The sequence below is a fragment of the Canis lupus genome, chromosome 20 (genome assembly GCF_011100685.1).
Source record: "Canis lupus familiaris isolate Mischka breed German Shepherd chromosome 20, alternate assembly UU_Cfam_GSD_1.0, whole genome shotgun sequence".
In the NCBI taxonomy this organism is placed as follows: domain Eukaryota; kingdom Metazoa; phylum Chordata; class Mammalia; order Carnivora; family Canidae; genus Canis; species Canis lupus.
This window is the reverse complement of record NC_049241.1, coordinates 35,870,766-35,895,136: the sequence shown is the minus strand read 5'-3', so window position 1 is coordinate 35,895,136 and position 24,371 is coordinate 35,870,766. Positions and strand designations below refer to the sequence as shown.

General features: G+C 45.7%; 1 protein-coding gene across 10 annotated transcripts in view; it reads left to right on the top strand.

Annotated features, from left to right (window-relative positions):
* CACNA2D3 (calcium voltage-gated channel auxiliary subunit alpha2delta 3) overlaps positions 1 to 24,371 on the top strand; it is a 946,725-nt gene that overhangs the window by 440,276 nt on the left and 482,078 nt on the right. For all 10 annotated transcript variants that reach the window (XR_005374880.1, XM_038566127.1, XM_038566132.1 and 7 more), the window contains one exon: positions 4,149 to 4,311. Coding sequence is in view for 9 of the 10 variants with exons in the window: in XM_038566127.1 (XP_038422055.1) it covers positions 4,149 to 4,311 (163 nt within the window). In the remaining variant the exon portion in view is untranslated. The remainder of the gene's footprint in view (positions 1 to 4,148; positions 4,312 to 24,371) is intronic.

Here is a 24,371-nt window from a genome sequence, read left to right as displayed (position 1 = left end):
AACTTCTTATCACTGATTTCTGCTCTGATCTTTATTAATTCTCTTTTCCTGCTGGATTTAGGCTTTATTTGGTGTTCTTTTTCCAGCTCTTTTGGTGTAAGGTTAGACTGTGTATTTGAGACTTTTCATGTTTCTTTAGAAAGGCCTGTATTGTTATATACTTTCCTCTTAGGACTGCTTTTGTTGCATTCCAAAGATTTTGAACAGTTGTGTTTTCATTTTCATTTGTGTCCATGAATTTTTTTGAATTCTTCTTTAATATCCTGGTTGACCCATTCATTATTTAGTAGTACGCTCTTTAACCTCCATATATTTGTGTTCCTTCCATATTTTCTCTTTTGACTGATTTCAAATTTTAAAGCATTGTGGTCTGAAAATATGTATGGTATAATCTCAATCATTTTATACTGGCTGAGACCTGATTTGTGACCTAGTATGAGATCTATTCTGGAGAATGTTCCATGTACACAAGAAGAATGTGTATGCTGTTGCTTTAGGATGAAATGCTTTAACTATATCTGTTAAGTCCATCTGGTCCAATGTGTCACTCAAAGCCCTTATTTCCTTGTTGATCTCCTGCTTTGATGATAATTGCTGTGAATGAGATGTTGAAGTCCCCTACTACTATTGTATTATTATCAATTGTTTCTTTAATTTTGTTATTAATTGGTTTATATATTTGGCTGCTACCAAGTTAGGGGCATAAATATTTGTAATTGTTAGATCTTCATGTTGGATTGACCCTTTTGTTACAATATAGTGTCTTTCTTCATCTCTTATTATAGTCTTTGTTTTAAAATCTAGTTTGTCTGATAAAAGGATTGCTACTCTAGCTTTTTTTTTTTTATATCCATTAGCATGATAAATGGCCCTCCATGTGTTCACTCTCAATCTGGAGGTATCTTTGCGTCTAAAATGAGTCTTTTGTAGACAGCATATCAGTGGATCTTGTTTTGTTTTGTCTAATCTAATCTGCTATGTCTTTTGATTGGAGCAATTAATCCATTTACATTCACTGTGATTATTGAAAGATATGAATTTAGTGCCATTGTATTACCTGTAAAGTCACTGTTTCTGTATATTGTTTCTGTTCCTTTCTGTTTTTTCCTTACTTTTGGGCTTTCCACTCAAAGGATCTACTTTAATATTTCTTACAGGACTGGTTTAGTATTCACAAATTCCTTTAGTTTTTATTTGTCCTAGAAACTATTTATCTCTCCCTATTCTGAATGACCAGTCAACAAACCTAAAAGGCAAACTGTGGAGTGGGAGAAGATATTTTCAAGTGTCTTATCAGGTAAAGGGCTAATATCCAAAAACTATAAAGAACTTTTAAAATTCAACTCACAAAAAACAAAAAATCCAGTCAAGAAATGGACAGAAGACATGAACATACATTTCTCCAAAGAATGCATATTAATGGCCAACAGATACATGAAAAAATGCTCAACATCACTTGGTACCAGGGAAATACAAATCAAAACCACAATGAGATACCACCTCACACTAGTCAGAATGACTAAAATTTTTTTTTTTTTTTATGAGAGAGAGAGAGAGAGAGAGAGAGAGAGAGAGGCAGAGACACAGGCAGAGGGAGAAGCAGGCTCCATGCACCAGGAGCCCGATGTGGGATTCGATCCTGGGTCTCCAGGCTCGCGCCCTGGGCCAAAGGCAGGCGCTAAAACCGCTGCGCCACCCAGGGATCCCCAGAATGACTAAAATTAACAACTCAGGAAACAACAGATGCTAGCAAGGATGTGGAGACAGGAGAATGCTCTTACACCATTTGTAGGAATGCAAGCTGGTGGAGCCACTCTGGAATGGAGGTTCATCAAAAAGTTAAAAATAGAGCTACCCTATGACCCAGCAATTGCACTAAGGTATTTATCCGAAGGATAAAAACATATTAATTTGAAGGGGCACATAGACCCCAATGTTTATAGCAGTAATGTCCATAATAGCCAAAATATGGATAGAGCCCATATGTCCTTTGACAAATGAATGGATAAAGAAGTGGTATATATACATACAATGGAATATTATGTGGCCATCAAAAATAATGAGATCTTGCCACTTGCAATGATATGGATGGAACTAGAGGGAATTATGCTGAGCAAAATAAATCAGTCAGAAAGATGAATACCATATGATTTCACTCATATGTGGAATTTAAGAAACAAAACAGATGAACATAGGGAAAGGGAAGGAAAAATAAAGGAAGATAAAAATTGAGAGGGAGGCAAACCATGAGAGATGTTGAACTCTAGGAAATAAACTCAGGGTTGCTGGAGGGAAGGTGAGGGGGAAGGGATAATTGGGTGATGGGCATTAAGGAGGGCACTTGATATAATGAGTGCTGGGTGTTATATACAACTGATGAATCACTAATTCTACCTCTGAAACTAATAAAGAATAAGAAAATGAATATTTTATTTTACTTCATTTATTCCTGCTCTAACAGTCTTCTTTATGTAAATCAGATTTTTCTGATCTATATCATTTTCTTTATTCTTAAAGAGCTTTTTACCATTTCTTGCAAGGCAGGTCTATTCCCTCAAAATTTCTTAAAATTTTGTTTTGTTTGAAAAGGTCTTTATTTCTCTTTCACTTTTGAAAGACAGTTTTGCTAGATATAGAATTCTAGGTTGGTGGGCCTTTTCTCTGAATACTTAGTATTTAGTATTTTACTTCACTCTCTTCTTGCTGACATGGTATCTGAAGAGAAATGTGGCATAATCCTTATCCTTGTTCTTCTCTATGTAAGATTTTTTTCCCCCTCTCTGGCTTTTTCAAGATTTTTTTTTGGTCTTCTTTTTTTTTTTCCTTCGGTTTGAATATATTATTCCTAGGCATACATTTCTTTATATTCCTTTGCTTGGTGGTCTCTGAGCTTCTTGGATCTATGGTATGGTGTCTGTCATTAATTTTGGAAAATTCTTAGCCATTATTACTTCAAATATTCCTTCTGTTCCTTTATCTATTTTTTCTCCTAATGTTAATCCCATCACATATATGTTATACTTTTTGTAATTGCACAGTTCTTGAATGTTCCTTTCCCTTTACTTTTCAGATTGGAAAGTGTCTTTTAACATATCTTCAAGATCACTCATTACCTACTTGGCTGTGTCCAGTCTGCTAATGAGCTATTGAAGGCAATCTTCATTTCTGTTACAGTATTTTTGATTTCTTGAATTTCCTTTGGATTTTCTTTAGAATATTCATCTCTCTGCTTATATTATCCATCTGTTCTTACCTATTTTCTACTTTTCCTATTAGTTCCTTTAGTATATTAATCATAGTTGTTTTAAATTCTCAGTCTACTAATTCCAACTGTACCTGCCATCTTGGAATACTGCTCAGTAGAAAAGAGCATAAACTCTGAAAGTAGACTGCCTGTGTTTGACTTCTGGCTCTGCTCATCAGCTGTGTAATCTTTAACAGATATATCAGTTCTTTCTACCTCAATTTCTTTGTTGATGAAATGAGAATACTCATGAAACCTACTTGATAGAATTGTTAGAAGAATTCAGTGAGTTAACACATGAAAAGCACTAAGGGGGCACCTGGGTAGCTCAGTCATTTAAGCATATGACTCTTGATTTTGGCTCAGGTCATGATCTCAGGATTGTGAAATCAAGCCTCAAGTCAGGCTCCATGCTCAGTATGCCTAAGATTCTTTCTCTCCCTCTCCCTCTACCCTTCCCCCTCCACTAATGAATAAATAAATAAATACAAAAGAAAAGAACTTAGAATAATGTCTAGCACAAAGTAAGCATTCTGTGTATGTTAGATGATGATGACAGTGACAGTGACTAGGATGGTGATGAGACAGCCATTTGTGTCATGTGCCAGCACCCTCCCATCATTGCCTGTCCTATCTCCTCTGCCTGGGGTGCTTCCCCCAGGGCCCCACACAGCCTATTCCTCCTGTCCTTCAGTCTCCGCATGAGTGTCACCATAGCACCAAGACCATCCCTGAGCACCATATGTAAACACAGCCCTTTTGCTGCTGCTGACACCCTTACCTGGCTTTGCTATTTTTCTGTAGCAAGTATGGCTATGAGTATAGATTTACTTGTTATTTTTTTTTTTACTTCCAGTCTCCTTCAACTAAGCCACAAGTAATGCTTTTTAACCTTTTCTTGCAGTATGAATACTTCAATGCTGTGCTGATAAATGAAAGGGACAAAGATGGTAATTTTTTGGAGCTGGGGAAAGAATTCATCTTAGCCCCAAATGACCATTTTAATAATTTGCCTGTGAACATCAGTCTGAGTGATGTCCAAGTGCCCACGAACATGTACAACAAAGGTAAGACTCACTGCTGCTGCTCCTGTTGGAGGGTGGGGAACAGAGGGTATGGGGGACAGCACCTGATGGTTTGGGGTATTGTGTTTTTTGAAAAATACGATTGCAAGCTGGGTGTGTCAGCATCCACTGGATAGGTAAGGTGTGATTGTTCTGCCTAGGGATGGCTTGCTGTTTCCATAGCTGGTGTTTGCATCAAGCAATCTAACATGCAATCCAGGAGCCAGCAAACCTTTTCTGTCAAGGGCAAGATAGTAACTAACTTAGGCTTTGAGGGTCATAGAGTCTCTGTTACCATGACTAGGCTCTGCTGTTCTGGCACAAAAGTGTCCATAGACACTACATCCATCAGCAGATGGGGCACAGTGCCACTAAATTTTTTTTAATAATAAATTTATTTTTTATTGGTGTTCAATTTGCCAACATACAAAATAACACCCAGTGCTCATCCCGTCAAGTGCCCCCCTCAGTGCCCGTCACCCATTCACCCCCACCCCCCGCCCTCCTCCCCTTCCACCACCCCCAGTTCGTTTCCCAGAGTTAGGAGTCTTTATGTTCTGTCTCCCTTTCTGATATTTCCTACCCATTTCTTCTCCCTTCCCTTTTATTCCCTTTCACTATTATTTATATTCCCCAAATAAATGAGAACATATAATGTTTGTCCTTCTCCGATTGACTTACTTCACTCAGCATAATACCCTCCAGTTCCATCCACATTGAAGCAAATGGTGGGTATTTGTCATTTCTAACGGCTGAGTAATATTCCATTGTATACATAAACCACATCTTCTTTATCCATTCATCTTTCGATGGACACCGAGGCTCCTTCCACAGTTTGGCTATTGTAGACATTGCTGCTAGAAACATCGGGGTGCAGGTGTCCCGGCGTTTCATTGCATCTGTATCTTTGGGGTAAATCCCCAACAGTGCAATTGCTGGGTCGTAGGGCAGGTCTATTTTTAACTCTTTGAGGAACCTCCACAGAGTTTTCCAGAGTGGCTGCACCATTTCACATTCCCACCAACAGTGCAAGAGGGTTCCCTTTTCTCCGCATCCTCTCCAACACTTGTGGTCTCCTGCCTTGTTAATTTTCCCCATTCTCACTGGGGTGAGGTGGTATCTCATTGTGGTTTTGATTTGTATTTCCCTGATGGCCAGTGATGCAGAGCATTTTCTTATGTGCTTGTTGGCCATGTCTATGTCTTCCTCTGTGAGATTTCTGTTCATGTCTTTTGCCCATTTCATGATTGGATTGTTTGTTTCTTTGGTGTTGAGTTGAATAAGTTCTTTATAGATCTTGGAAACTAGCCCTTTATCTGATATGTCATTTGCAAATATCTTCTCCCATTCTGTAGGTTGTCTTTTAGTTTTGTTGACTGTATCCTTTGCTGTGCAAAAGCTTCTTATCTTGATGAAGTCCCAATAGTTCATTTTTGCTTTTGTTTCTTTTGCCTTCATGGATGTATCTTACAAGAAGTTGCTGTGGCCGAGTTCAAAAAGGGTGTTGCCTGTGTTCTCCTCTAGGATTTTGATCGAATCTTGTCTCACATTTAGATCTTTCATCCATTTATTTACAAGAACAGATGGCTAAGTTTGACCTGCAAGCTGTAGTTTACTGACCTCTGGTATAGTCTTTCTCTCTTCCCTCCCATTCCTTATAATGCTCTTATGGGTTTGGGAGCCCCTAGGGTTGCAACAGAATCAGTTGTGGTCTTTTCTTAGAGTACAAAGCCAGATGGATCTTAATGGGGCCCCCTGTGTTCAGGCTTGATGTAGAAGCCACTCAAATTCAGCCTTCACGTAGACTCTGGAGTTCTTTCCCCAAAATTCTCATCTGCCCATGTAAGTTGGAATTATAATGGTCAGGGATGGGCTCTGGCCTCAGACTGGCTCTGGTTGGTCCTGCATTCCATCTCTCTGGCTGCACCCTTTGGCATGCCACCTTGTCTCTTTAGACTTTAGTTTCTACATGTCTAGGATGTGGATAATAATTGTGTCCACATTATTGGGGTGGGTGTGAGAGCTAAACCTCACAAGATGATGTTAACAATGCGTTTGAGTTAAGGATGTTCCTCCCTCATCCTCACCATCAGTGGGTAGGAGTTTGCTCTGCCTCATTAGATCTGGGAGACTCGTAAACAAAGAGCCATCGTCCCTGAAAAATAAATCAGAATGCCATGGCATCTTCAAAATAAAATGCTGTTCCATTGTCTGCCATCAAGGTTTCAGAAACATTGGGGCTGGTTTCTTTCACCCACCCAGTTTCAGCATCACATCAACTACAGTGGTCCAGAGAAGGGCTCTGGGTTTGAGTCCTATTCTTCCCCTGGCTGGCTTCGTGATCCTAAGAAGGTAGCTTTGTTGCCACAAGTGTCGGTTTCCCTTTCTGTCAAATAGGGATAAGGATATTACCTCCTCCCGGGGTTACTGTGAGGTTCTGGAGTGATGTGTGCACAGCCTTAGCAACAAGGGTTGCTCACAGAAAGTGCTCAGTATATCTGAGCCACCATTGTTATTACTGGAAAATACCGTGAATATAAATTGTATTTCTCTCTCTCTCTCTCTCTCTCTCTCTCTCTCTCTCAGTGATGCCAATCTGAACTGTCCCTAGTGGGCTCTGGACTAGACTGTATCCTGTGACCTAATCTTCACTTTGGACTCTTCCTTAGGGCAGATCCCCTAGAACCCAAGCCTTAGAGAACTGAGATCAACCTCATCCAGGAGAGTTTGCCCTAATCCTCCAGGGTGATCGATCCTGTCGGCTGAGGAAGGAAGCCCCCTTCTGTGCAGTGTGGCTGGAAGGAAGCCATCCTCTCAGCATTAAATACATTCTCAACTGAAGATGAAAAATTAACAAGATTTTACAGAGCAGTTTCAGACATAAAGCAATTCAGAACGATCTTTTAAAATATGGCAGCTGCTTCAAGGTTGCTCGAGCCATTAGCACCATTATAGAGATTTAATTGCACCTTGAGCTTTAAAGGCATAATTGTACCTTTCGATGGCAGCAACACATTAGGGACCAGCTCTGCCATTGATCACATAGGCTGCGGAATCATGGCTACGAGGCTCGCTAGGCAGTATCCTAAGAGATTGCTTGAGCCCGTGAAGGTAGGTAATAATATTTGAAGTCAATTTCAACAGCCCTTGTGGGGCCTGCCTACCACCCCTGCCCAGACTTGGTGGTCCCTCAGAGAGGCTGTGGGGTCATGGACCAAGGTCAGCCAGGCGCTATGTCTTGTTTCTGCCAAGCAGTGAGTAGCTGCCCAAGGGAGAGAGGAGGAGACTTCAGGAAAATTCCTGCCTCCATTCCACCTAATTCAAACCAGCCTCAAACAGTCTTTTTTTCCTTTTCAAGCTGCAGAAATGTATTTCATGTTAAGAGGGCCCGCCAACTCAGATCTAGTTATTGATGACATGTACTCGGAACACGTGCTTGGAGCTCGGTCGTTGGCTGGCTGTGACATTCTTAGGTTAGAAATCTTGCCCCAACAGAGGAAACTAATACGGGATGTGCTTTCTGGGCGGCTTGGACATAGCAGAGCGGGTCCATGGCAGAGAGGTTTGATATTTTCTTAGGAGCTGCTGTGCACTGTGCTCCTGGGCGTAGCTTCTGGTCACAGCTGAATGTAACTGGGAAAATCTACCTGTTTTCTGCAATCTGCTTTTCACCTCCTTGGCTGGGCCTTGCAACCAGGTTATTCAACTAGGTCAGCATCTGCTTGTGCCTGAGGTGCCTTTCTCGTAAGCCCTACAAGAGACTGGAGTCTCAGAGTTCATGACACGTGGGAAAGCAGTCCAACTAACCATGGGAATTCAAAGAGCCATACTGCAGTTTTTAGAAATGTGTCTTAGGGTTCTCATGGTGCCCAATGTAGCAACTTCTTCAGGAAACCTCTTTAAGAGATGTTGCCGAATGACTGCCCTGGTATCCCTAGCCTGTGCATCTTTTGTGATGTGACGTTGGTTTATTTCTTTGTTCCAGCATTGCTGTATTCCAGAAGTCCACTGCATACTTTATTTTTCCTTTTCCACTTGGAGCTCTCTGAGGGCAGGGCACCCTGCTGCTTCAGCCTGGTGCTCCACTTTGCCCCAAGCACCATGCTCTTCACTTACTGGGTTTTCCAGAGATGGGGGATGAGCTGGAGGATACCAGTGTCCTTGCCTCTTAGACTGTGAGAAGTCTACCCTACCTGGCTGTTCTCGTGGTGTTTGCAAGCAACAAAAAACATATCCTGGCTGATTTAAATGGAAAAGAAACTCTATGAAAGTACATTGGGTGGCTCACAGACTCTCCAAGAAAGCTTGAGAATAAGGCTTGGAAAATGGTGGAGAAGAAGGGCAGCCAGAGGCCAGTGCCACTCCCAGAGCCAGCCTGGAGAGGGTCCTGCACCATGACTTTCCCCGCTGGTGCCTCTGCAACTGCATAAAATGCCTGTGCCTCATTTTCCCCAAATGTGCTTTGGAAATGATAATCCCTGTGGCCTGACTCAGGGGGTTGCAGAGTGGATTAAGCTTTTAGAAGGAAGCCTGGCGTACAGTGACTGCCCAGTACGCGAACTTGGGCAAGTTTCTCTTCCCCGCTGATCCTCAGCATCCTTAGCTATAAAATGAGTGTAATACCAGTGCCAGCCTTATGGGATTGCAGTGAGCACTGTAAGAATAATGCCCATGTGGGCTGGGGAACAGTGGCTAGCCCACTGATGTTGGCTCCTGTCATCTGCTGGAGGGAAAGAGAAGACCCATATCACGGAGTTGGGGTCAGATAATGAGAGGAGGCTGGTATTTGACATAGGCCATCACACCCTGTTATTGTTACGGCCATATGACTTTGTTCAGTTCTCAGGGGCAGTTATGGTTAAGACAGGAGGGACTTGAAGTAGAAGCAGGATTAGAACCAGGCATTTTCACTGTGTCCTCTCTGCACTGCGTGCCACCTCAGTGCCTGGGCTGGTAGACTGAGAGCAATTGTTCTCAAGCACTCGAAGCCCAAGACCTGGAAATAGACAGGGATTTGGATTGTAAGCCTCTGCTTCTATCTTCTCTTATAGCTACTGAAGAGCAGAAATGCATGTTCTGTGATTCTGTATTGTTTGGGGCTTTTAGATTCTAATCTGGGGGTCTTCCCCCTACTTCCTGTCCCTCTTGGCTCCCCTACTTCCCCCTTCCTCATCACTATGAAGTAAAGGTGCTACTCCTGACACAGAAGAAAGTCAGGTGATAATAGCAGGATAGAAAAGGTGCTGGGTTACAAAGATGCCTACAGATAATAGTAAACACAAATGACTCTGTAATTTGGGTGGGGGTTAGTGGGGAGGAAAAGAAGCCTGTAGCTTCTGAGTAATTTTAGACCAAGCAGAAGAGAGGAGAGGTCGTAGCTTCTTTTTCAGCAGTTATAGGCTGGATTAAGAAAAACATGAATTTTAGAAATTAGTTGGTTTAAACTTTTTCATCATTTTACCACTTTGGCCTTGGTTTCTTCCCTCTTCAGCCACAGGAGAGTGGTTTGGCAGTGTTCTTGCCTCTGTTTTTCAGATGAAGAAACTAAAGATCAGAGTAGAGGGGCACCTGGGTGGCTCAGTCAGGTTATGATCTCAGGGTCCTGGGATCGAGCCTTGGGGAATCCACTTCTCCCTCCCCCCCCCCCCACCCCCCGCTCATGCTCTTTCTTGCTCTCATGGTCTTTCTCAAATAAATAAATAAATAAATAAATAAATAAATAAATAAAATCTTAAAAAAAAATAAAGATCAGAATAGAACAATGACTTACTCTAGGTCATACAGGTAGGAAGGCTCATACCAGGGTAGACCTCAATTTTCTGATGAGTCCAGCTTACTCTGCTGCCTCTCTGGATATGAGCGTTGAGAGAAGAAGGACCTGGTCCCTCAACCCCTGTGCCTGGGCCTCAGTTACTTCCTGGACACCTTGGGATATAAGAATATTTTTGTTCAGGCTGAGAACATCAGCCCTAGGCCCATCTGAAGCTCTGATTCTCTCTGGGCACTGCCAGAGCACAAGGCCGCCACTGTAGTGGGACCCAAGAACTTGCTCCAGAGGCTAGTCTCGGCCAGCCTTCATTTCTTTTTCCTCCATGACATGCAGCCTAATAATTTCAATGACCTGAGGTTTCTGCATGACCTGGGGGAGCTGCTGACTCATGCACCTTCTGCATCTCAGCCCTGCAAACATTTTTGATTCAAGAAATACAAAGTCTCCATATGTTGGCTTAGGACAGAAAGGGGGAGATAGCAGGGAGAGGTGGACTGCCTGGAAGAGGTGGGAGGAGGTTGAATTGGAGGACATGACCTAGGCCACCCCTTCCTCTTCTTAACTTCCTCAGCAGAGTGGGCTGCAAAGGTCTCCCATGTGTGCGGGGTGGGGGGGATGGTCAAGGGGTGGGCATAGCCCCTGAAAATGAAACCAGGCCTAGGGAAAGGGTGAACCATAACTACCACTGTAGAGCCCAAGGATTCAGCCTGTCTGCTACAATCTAATAGGTTTTTCTAAAAAGCCCGGGGAAGGGCAGAGGTCTGGTGAGGTGGACTTGAGTCCCCTGCATAGAAACAGAGTATGTGTGCTACTGTAAGGGATGGTCAAGATTGCTGGGTTTGGGTTTGTCAGATGTCTCAAACTATTTTTCACATGTTAGGTTGGATAAATCGTAAAACGGACTTTGCCAAGCACTTTTCCCCTTAATTACAAATATATATTTTAAGGGAAATTTAATCCATATGTTTCTGATTTGTTTACACGGAAATCATTAAAACGTTGTTTTCCAAGAGCCATTTGATGTGCAAGAAGGCTCATGAACCTTTTAAGGAGCTGTGTTAAAATTGACATCACCAAGACAGTGACATAGGTTTTCCCTGACTTTGCTCCCTCTCATGAGAACCACTAACCTGTATTTAAGAAAAAGGTACCAGTGAGAGTAACCTGGAAGTGGAGGTGAGGGGGAAGCACCTCTTGCACCACAGAGACCAAGACAGCATTGGGGGTAAGAGAAGCAGCTACATGGTGACACCCCCCCAGCCCTGCCAGTGCAGCACCACACCAGGAGGTGCCCGCCCCCCTCACCTGGAGCCTCTGCTTCCTCCAGCCAGAAAAGAGAGCCCAGGGTGGCAACCGGCCTTCCAAGCATTGTGGGGCACTTTGTGGGAGCCCCTCCTCTGACTTCACACTGCTGGGATTGCCGGCAACTCTTTGGGGCCCAGCCCCTAGGAATCTGACTGTGATGAAGAAGGGGCAGGGGCTTGCAAGGACCAGCACTGGGTCTTGGCAGACTGAGTTCATGCCTAGCAACCCCAACCAGCAGCTTTGCTCCTCTGCAGAACCACCTGGATGGGTGCACTGTGACCTGAGAACTTGGTGTGGTGCAGCTTTGCTCACACTCAGGGTGCTGAGTCACAGCCCCACCTGCTGCGGAGGGTGCCTCCTGGCCCCATCTGACCAGACGGCTGGCCCCAGCTCCTGGAAGCTGGGCTCAAGAGACAGGATGGTGGAGCTGCTCCCCGCAGGGCAAAGCCAGGACTGGGTGTGCAGGCCCCCCAGGCTGTGCACAGGCAAGAAGACTGATTCATAGCTAAGGCTGAGGGCAGCTCCCGGCCCCTCCTACCCTGAGAGCCTGTTTGGGAAGGTGAGAGTAGTCTGGATGGTCCCCCCCACCTCCCGCCCAGGCGAGGGGCTGAGACCTAGCCCCCACCCAGCTGCAGGCCCAGCTGACCAGGGGGCTGTTCACAGCTCCTGGAAGCCCTGTGGCCCAGTGGCACTCGAGCCCAGACAAGGGCCGGCAGAGCAAAGCCAGTGGCCCTGGTCAGCAGGGGACTGGGGCTGCAGGTAGGCTGGACTCACGACAACAGAGAGCTTGACTGGTTGCAGAGCTGCTTCTCCCACTGCGTTCTGGCAGGGAATCTGCTTTGTAGCTGCGACCATTGCTGGTGACAGTCTCCAGCCTGTCCGACCAGGGAGCCCAGCAGAGCACAGGGGAAGCTGTGGCGCCCGTTCAGCAGCCCTACCTACACTGGCGCTCTGCACAGAGAGCATAGCCTGTGGCTTCTCCTGCGTGTACAGAGCAAAACTGGTGGCCTCCCCTGACCTGGGAACTGCGTGCACCCCCCAGCCTGATCTGGACCCCCAAACAATGAGCTGTACAAGCTCTGGGCTGTGGTCTGATCCCCTGCCAGGGCCTGGGAAGCTAATTCATAGCCCCCGCTACTACCTAATAGAGCACCAGGTCCCGGTCATCCTGTAAGGCCAGCCGGAGAACCCAGGCCCCTGTGGAGGCCATCCTGCAGCCTCACGTGGGCGGAGAGCCAAGGCAGGGGTCCTGCCCATCTGTTCTCAGCCAGGCACACCCCTGTCTCGGTCCTCAGAGTTGCCTTGCCTAAAAATAGACCAAAATAGCAGGTCCCACCTGCCCAAACATATTACCAGTAGACACACCCAGAAACCCAAACTGGGCTGACTAGTGAGGAGCTGTGTCTGCCAAGGCAAACCTGTAAAGTCAAATTTGGCAAAGTAAACTTGGAAGAGGAGCCCCATTCCTCAGATGCACAGATACCAATGTCAGGAGTCAAGGATCATTCAGAGTTGATGTTAGCTGAACCTATTGCACTAATCATCTCAAAGTAAACCATCGTGCTGTCCACCTGAAACATATGCTGTAGTATGTGAATTATTTCTCAATGCAACTGTGGAAGAAAAGAGAAGAAGAAAGAGAGCCAAACAAGAAAGAGAAAGGCAAATTTTAAAAAATTTGGTTCTTTTGTGTGTGTGTGTGTGTGTGTGTGTGTGTGTGTGTGTATGAGAGAGAGACAGACCGATAGGCTCCAGGAAATCAGAAACAAATTTTGACTCTGAATGGTGTGTTTTCTCCTCCGAATGCTGAACTGAAGCTTTCGGAATAGGCTTGAACTTGCTTTCCTGTTTGTCTCCCTACCCTAGCTGAGTGTGGGGGTGCTGTGGCGATGAATTGGAATCAGGCGTCAGAATCAGAGGGGCAGGTCTGAACATACTGCTGTGGGCCAGGGAAAAGATCACCCTCACCCCATGGCCTTTTGGCTCCACCATCCTCACCAGGGCCAGGTGACCTTTCCCAACCCCTGTTGTGTCAGTGCGAGAGTGGCAGGACCAAAGTGTTTGGCAAGATACCCACTAACTAGTGCTGCTGAGGTGATTCCACAGCTGTCACCCCAAAGTACTCACAGTTTCTGTCTTCCAATTCAGAAATCACATTTTTGTGTCACGGAATAACTAACTTGGTCTTAACATTCAGGGTTTGTTCATGTTCTTGTGGCGGTTCCTTCACACCTGTGTGTGTGTATATGTGTATGTGTGTGTATGCATGACACCAACATAGGTCTGCATAGATGTGCATGTGTATATGATGGGTTTGTGTCTATATTTTTTCAGAAGTGGTGTTGGTGGAAGAAGGGTGTCCTGCGCCCACGGTGGCCCATTAATGCTTAGGCTTATGCTTAACACAGAAGTTGTGCTTGTTGAATGAATGAATGAATAAATGCATGAATGAATGAGCAAATAAACAGATGAGATGATTACTCTGTACTGAGAACCCTGGCTGCATCACCTCACCTGCCACTAACCCATGCGCCATAGGCAGTGGTGGGGACCACCATCCTTCACAACCTACTATGACGGAATTCCAAGGCACACCTTCCATGGCCTCTGGACTAGATCAGGTCTGGCACACTGAACAGGGTAAGACTCAACGACTTTGGATGTTAGTGGGCAGTTTTCTAAAAAGCAAGTGAGAGAGGAATTTATAGCCCCTTCCTTAGGCTCTCTGAAGTCCTTCGGTGCTCCTCCAGTGACCTTCACCCTGGGCACTGACCCAGGCAGGAGCCACTATCTCCATTCTGGTCCATCACCAGGCTTCTTCTAGAGCCATCAGGTGTCTTTGGAGCGTGGTGGGCCTGACTGGCATCACGGTCAGGGAGTGCCAGCTTGGTGAACTAGAGCAATTAACTCTGTGAGCCTCAGTTTCCCCATGTGTAGGGTATGGAGCACCACTGTGCAGTGCCCAGCACAGCATCTGGCACATGGAGACACTTGATTGATGCTCTTTGGCTCCTCCCACCAAAGCCATTTCCAACCTTCTCTTCCTGAGGTGGGTTCCTGATGTGATGTGGCTCTGCCCCAGAACCCAGGCCCAGCCTCACCCCTCCCTTTAGCTTTGTGTGTAGGGTGAAGGGCACATGCACCCACAAATGGATGCCTGTTTCCTTTTTTTTTTTTTTTAAAGATTTTATTTATTTATTCATGAGAGACAGAGAGAGAGAGAGAGAGAGAGAGAGAGAGAGGCAGAGACACAGGCAGAGGGAGAAGCAGGCTCCATGCACCGGGAGCCCGACGTGGGATTCGATTCCGGGTCTCTAGGATCGCGCCCTGGGCCAAAGGCAGGCACTAAACCACTGAGCCACCCAGGGATCCCAGGATGCCCGTTTCCTATCCTCCCTCTCCCGGTCACGGTCTGAGGACTCCAGTTCTCCTAGCAGCCTTTCCTTAGGCTCTGCTGTCCCCCCCAGGTCTGCTCTCCTTGAACCCCATGGCCAGGCTGGTCCTTTCCTGAGAGCTTCCCTGGTGCTTCACCCTTCCTTCTGGCTCAGCCCTCCACTCTCGAACAGCCACCTGTCCTATGTCCGACAGTGTAGTGCTTTCTTTTTCATTTGTCTCTCTCCCCTGGAACTTGAAGATGTTTGTTTTGTTTTGTTTTTTTGTTTTTTGTTTTTTCATCCCCTTGGGAACTTAGTAGAGGAGATGGAATAGAAAAGATTATCCATTGAACGGAACTGAGTTCTGTATTATATGACTACCTGAATCCTGCATTACTCTACTACTTCCTGAATGCTACGTTATATTACTCCCTGGGTCCTACATTTCTACATTACTCCCTGAATCCTACTTACTATGTTACTATATGGATATTGCATTACTACAGTACTACTTGAATCCTACTTTACTACATTACTCCCTGAATTTAGCATGACATTACTGTATGAATCCTGTATTACTACATTACTACCTGAATCCTGCATTATTATATTACTTCCTGAATCCGGCTTTACTACATTGCTACCTGAACTCTACATTACTACAGGTCATCACAAATGAATTAGTGCGTGGGGTTTTGGAGTTTTTTTCTGCTTATTGGTCTGTCCATTCTACTTCTGTTTGAATATGATTTTTAGGAGGGAGTGCTGCTTTTGAAGACAACAGTTTTATTTTTTTTTAAGATTTTATTTATTTATACATGAGAGGCAGAGACACAGGCAGAGGGAGAAGCAGGGTCCATGCAGGGAGCCCGATGTGGGACTCGATCCCGGGTCTCCAGGATCCCGCAGTGGGCTGAAGGCAGCGCTAAACCACTAAGCTACCCAGGTTGCCCGAGGAGACAACAGTTTTAGATATATGCCTAATAAGATAATACTTCCATGGTCTATTTGTATTTTGTAATCTCTCTCTGTTTTTATGAATAATAGAAATTGAGATGGAGGCTTGCAATAGGTCAGGAGCTGAATCTGGGCTAAGAGGAATTCTGAAAGCAAGTGCCCAGGCAGTAAAGGACAATGTAAGAACAAGAATGATTGCTAATGGTTTTTTTTTTTTTCAGTTGGTGTCCCCACATTTGTGCAATGTCAAAATAATCATAGAGAGCCAGAGCTGATAAGTGATTTACTTTAAAAAATATTGATGACATAGTGGGAATTCAAAGTCCTTCTTATGCTAACATCACTCATCAGAGCTTGCTTTCTGATCTGTCTTTGATGGGGAGGGAGAGTAGGGAGCTGCCTTCAGCACACTGGAGATGATAGCAGGGGTGTTGCATAATGACAGCACCTCTCCCCCCATGGTTTGTGGGGATTAAATAAAGCGCTGTTAAACCATCAGCATGGTGCTAGTATGTTGTAAAAGCTGACTAAGTGTCCCCTTTGTTAGTATTGTTATAAGAATGATACTGGGAAGTGCAGTGGTGTGGCTTCTTCCTGGGCATATCTCTGACACTGAACAAGGTAACTTTTCTCTTGCACCTTGTAAACCCTTTTATTACTGGAGATTACATCCAGAAATTCAACGAACAGCAAACAGTGTGGAGCTATAATTGCTCGTGGGTGTCGGGAGCCAATGAGCACCTTCTGTAAGCCGTGGGATCCCTGATCCTCACACCTGCCCTTCTTTCACTCATCATAATCAGACACACGGGTGGCCCCTGTAGGTTCAGGCCCTGCTACTCAGACCACGTGGCTGCTGAGAAACTTAATGTCAATGTCAGTTGACAACGTCAATTATAGGGCTTCAAATCTTGCTCTTTGCTTTCCTTTTGTCTGGGATCCAGGACTTTCAGGAGGACACCACCCTTGGCAGGGTACGAAGGAAGCCTTCTTCCTTTTCACTTCTCATACTGCTTCCCCTCTTTGTAGCTCCAAACTAATGGAACCTTGTGTCCAGGATGCACTACCCATTGTCCTTGGAAACACTCACCTCATTAGTCCACAGATGTCTCCCTCTATTAGTTTTTACCCTCTAGATAATGTGCTATGTACAGGCACAAGCATTATTTAATACAATCTGGTCCTATGTACAGGCCAGTGAGGCAGGAGCACTCATTGTTCCCATTTCACGGAGGAGATACTGAAGCTTTGGGACCTGCTGAGGATAACTCAGCTGGTAAGATGAGCAAGTCAGCATGCAACCCTGACACTGACTTCACAACCGTTGGGATACCTGCCTCTTTATATTGTATCCTGTACACCACTGATGCACCCCACTGGCCGTGCCAGAGTGTTCCGTTAGCTGCATCATGCCTGTGGGCAGGCACACTTCACATGTGCGGCAAATGGAAGGCTCTGTTTTGTCAGTGTGTCATCTTCCTCGCAGCATGCAAAAATCCATCATAAATGAAAACTAGTCTTATTTTACATAAACATTCCCAATCTCTTCCCCCGATCAAAATAAATGTTGCGGCAGAAAGCCTTTTTTTAAAATGTAAAGCAAATTCTACATCAGAATGTCAGTGGGTACCAACTGCTCACACGTTGGCGATATTTCTGTCAGGAGATGAGACCATTCCACATTTAATCCTGCAAACCTGCCGTACCAGAATCAGCACAAGTGAGTAAGGAAGGAGGTAAAGATTCACGATGCAGAAAGGCTTTCACCTCATCAGAAAGATCCCTGCAGTGTGTTCAGGAGAAGCACATTTCTCCACTGTAGTGGCTGGGATGACATTTGTAGAGTTGGGCTCTAGGGGACCCCACTGCCATATATTGATTTAGTAGATATTTACAGAGCACCTCTTGGTGTGATGAATGGGCAGACACTGCCCATGCTCTCATGCAGCTTAGAGGCCAGTGGGGAAGCACGGGAAGTAAGCACACCACAAACATTTCATGAAACCAGCTGGCTCCTGTGGAGGAGAGGGTGTGGCTCTGCGACAATGTTGCCTGGAATGGAGATCATTCTGGGCCCAGGGCGATCTAAGAGTGGGGAATGGTCATGTCAGATGGCATTTTCCTGAGGAAGGATGGGTAGGAAATGATTTGGCCAAGGCAGGGAATAATGCAAGAAGAGGGATCATGTTGCACAATACAGTGTTAAGGGGCCCATGAAAAAAATGTTTTGGGTTGAAACAAGGGAAGGAGATGCCGTGAAACACTTGGTGGTCAACTGTGCATGTGGGATACTCAAGGAATATGTGTTTCTACCATCGAGAAGGCCACTTAGATGTATGAGTCTGCTCTCTCCAAACTTATGTGATTGTTATCCTGTTACCATGGAACAGCCACTGTCTCAGAAGGCATGGGGTTTCATGGGATTAGGAGACTCTGGGAAGCTGGAGCTCTGTATACTCAGGTAGGAGGGTCTGGAAGTATACGAACAAATAACCAAGGTGAGGGGGGAAAGATGTGGAAGAAAATGGCCGTATACACAGAACATTTCTGGAGAGGTATAAGAAATTAAAGTACTTTTCACTTTCCACCCTTCTGTTTAGTTTGAATTCTTTATCATGAATATGTGTTTTTTTTTTTTTTTTGGGGGGGGTGGCTTGTTAAAAGCAAAAGGATAGAAGATGATTTATAAAAGCTACTGATCTACAAGTAATTTTCAGGTCTGTAGCAAGACACCTGCTTGTCAAATATCACTGGCTTTCCAGCTGATAGTTCTTGCTTCGTGGTGGCCATGGTTGATGATGGTTTTGTTTGAGGCAGGAGGGCTGTTGAGTATGCTATGAACGGATGCTGCCTTTGCTGGAGGTTGTAGTTAGTGTCATATTGTGTCCTTATGGTGGCAGTGATTATTTTCATACAAATGATGTTGGCCTAGGAAAAGAGAAATGGGTTCTCTCTAAAGTGATTCCATAATACTCCAATCACCCGCTGACGGGTGTTACAGACATGGGGATGCCCTGCCTCAAATATGAAGAACATCCTGCACTTGGAAAAGAAATGTATCAGTGCTTCCAAGGGTCAGATGGAAAACCAGGATTAGAAGTGAGGGTTTCTGGTTTCCAGCCAAAGGCACGCGACGTGCAGTCTCATTTTGTGTTCTCTTATTGGCATTATCTCAGAGAAGTTGCACTTTAGCCCTGGGCCATGTAGATCAGCTGTCTCTGGGCTTCAGTGGACCCTTCAGAGGTGAGGATGTACCTGGAGGAGGCCCAGGGCCACTTTAGTGGCCAAGGGCGCATCCCAGCCACTCTCTGCTGCTTTACCCTCTGTGTTAGGCCCCCTTGTCAAGCCTGGCCTGCATCAGTGACATGTGTCATGGAGGATTGGAGCCAGATGTGTCATCTTCACTACCTGAAGGATGCCTGACAGCACAGGTAGGCCTTGGGGACAGGATGCCAATTCCTAGGTGTATTCTCTGCCCAGTGCCACTGGGTCCTCAAAATGCCTGCTAGTGAAAGCTGTGATGTCTAGAACTTGTGCCTCAGATATTTTGGGTGGATTTCTAGTAAAAATGACTTTGTTTACTTAGTTTTCAATACATCATTCTCTGTTCAGTGGGGACAGTTCCATTTATAATCTCCAAGGGCCACCATCTTATACTCTTGCACTTTGAAGTGGGAGAGCTACTTTTCTGATCGTATTCTCTCTCCGCCTCCCTTACTTCATGACACTATAATTCCTCACTGTCCTCTGTCTCCTCAGCTGCTGCTACCATGTGTCAGAGGCACATGTAGATATTTGTGTATCTCCATATGCAGATAGGCTCATCACACTGTGACTTTACCTTTTGGCAGATGGATTAATCCACATCTCAGAGAGATTGAAGCCATGCAACTCTACATGGTGGAACCTGGACTGGAGTGAAAAAGTCTTTCAGCTCATAGGATGCCTGGGTGCTTAGTTAGTTAAGCATCCTTTTGATTTCGTCTCAGGCCTTGATCTCAGGGTCATGAGTTCAAGCGCTGAGTTGGGCTCCATGCTTTAAAAAAAAAATTCCAGCTCGCAATCTGGGCTTTTTTTTTCACTAGAGCTTGAAGCAAAGCCTCTGCAGTTGAATCTATTTGGACATGTCTTCAATTAAGTCTACTTTATTCAAGGCACAGTGATGGGTTCAAGGAAGTTAGAGCAGGGCAGCCCAGGTGGCTCAGCAGTTTAACGCTGCCTTCAGCCCAGGGTGTGATCCTGGGGACCTGGAATCAAGTCCCACGTCAGGCTGCCTGTGTGGAGCCTGCTTCTCCCTCTGCCTGTGTCTCTGCCTCTGTGTGTATGTGTGTGTTTCTCATAAATAAATAAATAAAATCTTAAAAAAAAAAAAAAAGAAAACGGAAGTTAGACCATTCTCATCCTTCAGAGACTTTTCTCAGGTGGATTTTCCTCTGTTCGCTGACATCAAAGGCAGAATGGAGGATGGGAGATACCAGGGTAAAGTGCTTTAGGAGCCCAGATGAAGTGGGGATGTGGGGCTGGCTGTTGGGAGGCAGGTTCAGGACCATTCTAATGCTATGATGGACCAGCATTAGAGAGATGGTGGGCAGTTTTCCTTGGTGGTAGCAGGAGCCTTGAGAAAAGGGGAGGACCTGGCTGTGCTCTCCTAAGCTGCACACAGAATGGGCTGCTGGTGGTTTGCCTTTTCATACACTGGACTTTAAAGAATATCTAGAAGCTATTTGCTCAGTAAGATTTGACATGTTCCTGGAATAATATCTTGGATTTCAAGAATAGGTTGTCACACTCTCTGTTCCCATCTTTTATTTTATTTTTATTTTTATTTTTATTTTTTAAATTTTTTTTAAATTTTTATTTATTTATGATAGTCACAGAGAGAGAGAGAGAGGCAGAGACATAGGCAGAGGGAGAAGCAGGCTCCATGCACCGGGAGCCCGACGTGGGATTCGATCCCGGGTCTCGAGGATCGCGCCCTGGGCCAAAGGCAGGCGCTAAACCGCTGCGCCACCCAGGGATCCCTGTTCCCATCTCTTTAATTCCCTCCATCCCCTGGCAGCACCTGCCTCAGGATCCTTGCCCATCCTTCATTTGTGAGCCATGGGGATATTTTCCTTCACAGGATATCTGCCTGGCTCAAATGGATCAGCTTATAAGGCTTTATTCCTTTTTTTAATTGCCAATTTATTCTCCTTCCAAAGATTTTCAGTAAAAAGTGGCCAAATCATCCTTTTCCCATTGAGCCCAAATGGTCTTTCTTCTTGACCCTTCTTGCCCCACCCTCTCTTTTGTGAACTGAGTCTAGCAAATGGCTTAGAGCTATTGCTATGCCACCAAAAGCACTAGTTAAATTTTAAGTACTGTTTGGGATACGTTGATGAATGAAAAGAAGGACACTAAGGAACAGAACTGTCAGCTTTGTGTGCAAGAAACACTGAACTCTCAGAGAAGTTTCATTCTCATCGTTCCTTTTGAGGGAAAAATTCAACAAGGACCAATATAAGCTCCATCAAGATGCTCCTGCTTCCCAAGGGATAACCATATATCAGCAGGACGGCAGTTGCCTTGTCTGTGTGCTGATTGTGGGTACATACTGTGTGAATTGCTCGGTCTACACTGTTTCCCTCAATGTGCACAGCCACTTCCATGTGCAGGAGGTCATCAAGTCTGGTGGGTCAATGGATGGGCCATGAGGCCAAACAGCCAAGTTAGGATCAAGGCTCTACTACTCAGCTGCTGTGTGATTTCAGGCAATGTATTTAATCACTCTGTGTCTCAGGGGAGAATAACTATACCCACCTCAATACAAGTTGAAGTTTTTGTGAAGACTAGATGAGCGATAAACAGAGAGATACTCTGGCATATCAGAAGTCTCAAAAAGTATTAGCCGCCATTATGATCACTGCTCACCCATGTTACAGAAGAGAAGACTAAGGCTCAGGGAGGTGAAGCTACTCATCCGAGTCTGAATTCAGATCCAGTTCTGCTAGACTCCAAACTCATTGTCCTATCTGCAAGCTTTAATGAGCACTGGGAGTCTCCCAAGAGAAAGGTCCAGGGGAAGCCCAGCCCCCAGGCTGCTCCTCACTTACAATGAGCCTGGTCACAACCAGATCAGGAGGGCTCGTTCTCCATCACAGTTTTTGTAGCCAGGCTGACGTGCAGCCAAGAAGCATCAGTGCGGCTGAGTGGGTAGTTCGAATGTTGGAACAATGTGTGGAGTTGATGAATAGCCCTCAGGGCTGAGGCTTCTGCCCATTGTACTTGGTTGGCACCTGCCAGGTTCTAGACACTGAGTATCACCTGGGCGTGGTAGCTCTGTGTCCCATTGGCTACAATGGCAGCGACCTTAGCAGTGGATAAGTGTGTGTGTGTGTTCTTTTGGACCCTTGGGAGCTCTCACTCTCCTCTGATGGGTCCAAGCCTCTGTGTCATTTCTCCTGATGCACCCCTTGGCTGCCTGGCCATGACCCAAGGTTCCAACTTCTCTGCCTCCCTGCTTGGTTCACATACTCTTGGAGTTGGCCAGTGGACCAAGAACCTACGCAGCTGAGGAGCCAGCTGAAGGTTTCCCTGGGCATCACACCAGAGAGGATGAGGATGGTAGCCTACACACCGGCTTGTAGCCCTCAGAATCCCTGGGGTAGACCTTCCTGGTGTCCTTCTAATAAAACCTAGTGGTTCCCATAACTGTCCTTGATATAGTCTTTTCAGGGTCTACAGAGATGTTTTGGTTTTACACTGGGGTAGGTAGAGGAGGGGTGGAATCTCTCACTGGCCATGTAGACCTGGCACCACAGCTGCTAGATATTTAGGTGGTTATGAATACAGGCTTGGGGTCCAGTCCCTGCTTCTCCACTGGCTGGCTATCAGACTGGACCAGTTGTTAACCTCTGTGAGTTGGTCAACTACTGTAGGGCCCAGGATCCCCGTAGTGTGATGGCCAGGAGCTACCCGAAAGAATGGAAAAGGACAGTAGAGAGTGTGGATGGAAGAAAGGAGTGGGATGGGGGAGGGGAACAGGACCAGGAGAGATGGGGGAGGGGCAAGGAAGGAAGAGAGAGAGAAGAGGGGAGGGATGGAGAGGGGGAAGGAAGAGAGAGAGAAGAAGTATGAAGGAGAGAGGCAGGGAGGGACAGAGGGGAGGGAGAAGGAGGGAGGAGGGAGAAGAGGAGAGGGATGGGGGAGAAGGAGGGAGGAGGGAGAGAGGAGGGGAGGGATGGAATGGGGAGTAGAGGGAAGGAGGGAAGAGGGAGAGGGTCCATGCCAGGCTCCCCTTGGCCTCAGCCACCTGGGTAGTTATTTTCTTTTATTTCATTTTTATTTTTTAGAGATTTTTTGAGAGAGCACAAGTGAGAGAGAGCATGAGCTGAGGGAAGAAGCAGAAGCAGAGGAGCAGGGAGCCGGATATGGGGCTGGATCCCAGGATCCTGGGATCATGACCTGGGCTGAAGGCAGATGCTTAACCAGCTAAGCCACCCAGGTGCCCCCTGGCTCGTTATTTTAGTGGCTGGTGTTATTGATAGTCTGACTCCAGAAATGTTCCCTGCTTATCCTGACACATTTCGGTCCAGAGTTGAGATTTCTTTCCCCCTGTAGCTCATTCTCAAGAGTTTGAAGAAGAAGATACGACCAGAAGTTGTTTCAATTGTCAAGATATGAGACATCTTTTGACATTTTTTCACGCATTCTCCCCCTCCCAAATCTCACTCAAGTTAATAAAAAAGGAGATAGGATGGGGGTTTGGTGGTTATTTTTTGCTTATGCAGGAAAAGCCATCTTCATCCTTCAAATTCAGAGTTGCATAAAGTATTTGGAAATGACATTTATTAGCTAATATTAGGAATTAACAAGTACGTTGTCACTTGAGACAAAAACAGGACTCAGAGGGTGGAACATTAATGAATCGGCCAGGGTGCAGGCGCTGATGTGTTGCCTGAGTAAAGAAGGCGTGATGAAGTAGCTCCGAGCCAGTGTGTCTGGGGCAGGTGGCTTCTAGCCTCCATCAGGTGACAGGCATGAGAAATGACACGCCAACACACATTTGCAGTGTTGGTGTTACAAAGGTCAATTGTTTTTGTTTTTGTTTTTAAAGATCTTATTTATTTATTCATGAGAGACAGAGAGACAGAGACAGAGAGAGAGGCAGAGACACAGGCAGAGGGAGAAGCAGGCTCCATGCAGGGAGCCCGATGCGGGACTCGATCCCGGGACTCCAGGATCAGGCCCTGGGCCAAAGGCAGGCGTTGAACTGCTGAGCCACCCAGGGATCCCCAAGGGTCAATTGTTCCACACTTGCCAAGTTATCACTAAAGAGGGGTGTTCCCCAGGGGCCATGTGTGACTTAGAGGTTCATCTCCAGGTGTTAGTAATGGGTACTCTTGCCAAGGATAGAGACTTCACACACAGGACAGGGTATAGACTGCCACCAGCCCAGATGCGATCGGGTGAGCACTGCCGTCCATCCTCCAGGATCTTGACATGCTCTTGGTCACACATAGTAGTATGTGCAAGGCAGGGATGGCCCTTTTCATGGAATCAAAATCTAGAGATTAGCAGACCCACACCAGAGTGAATCGGAGATGAAGTCAGACGTTCCAAGGGCCCGGTGTGGAGTCTACACTGAGCTCTATCCCCTTTGCAGATAATGCGTTAAC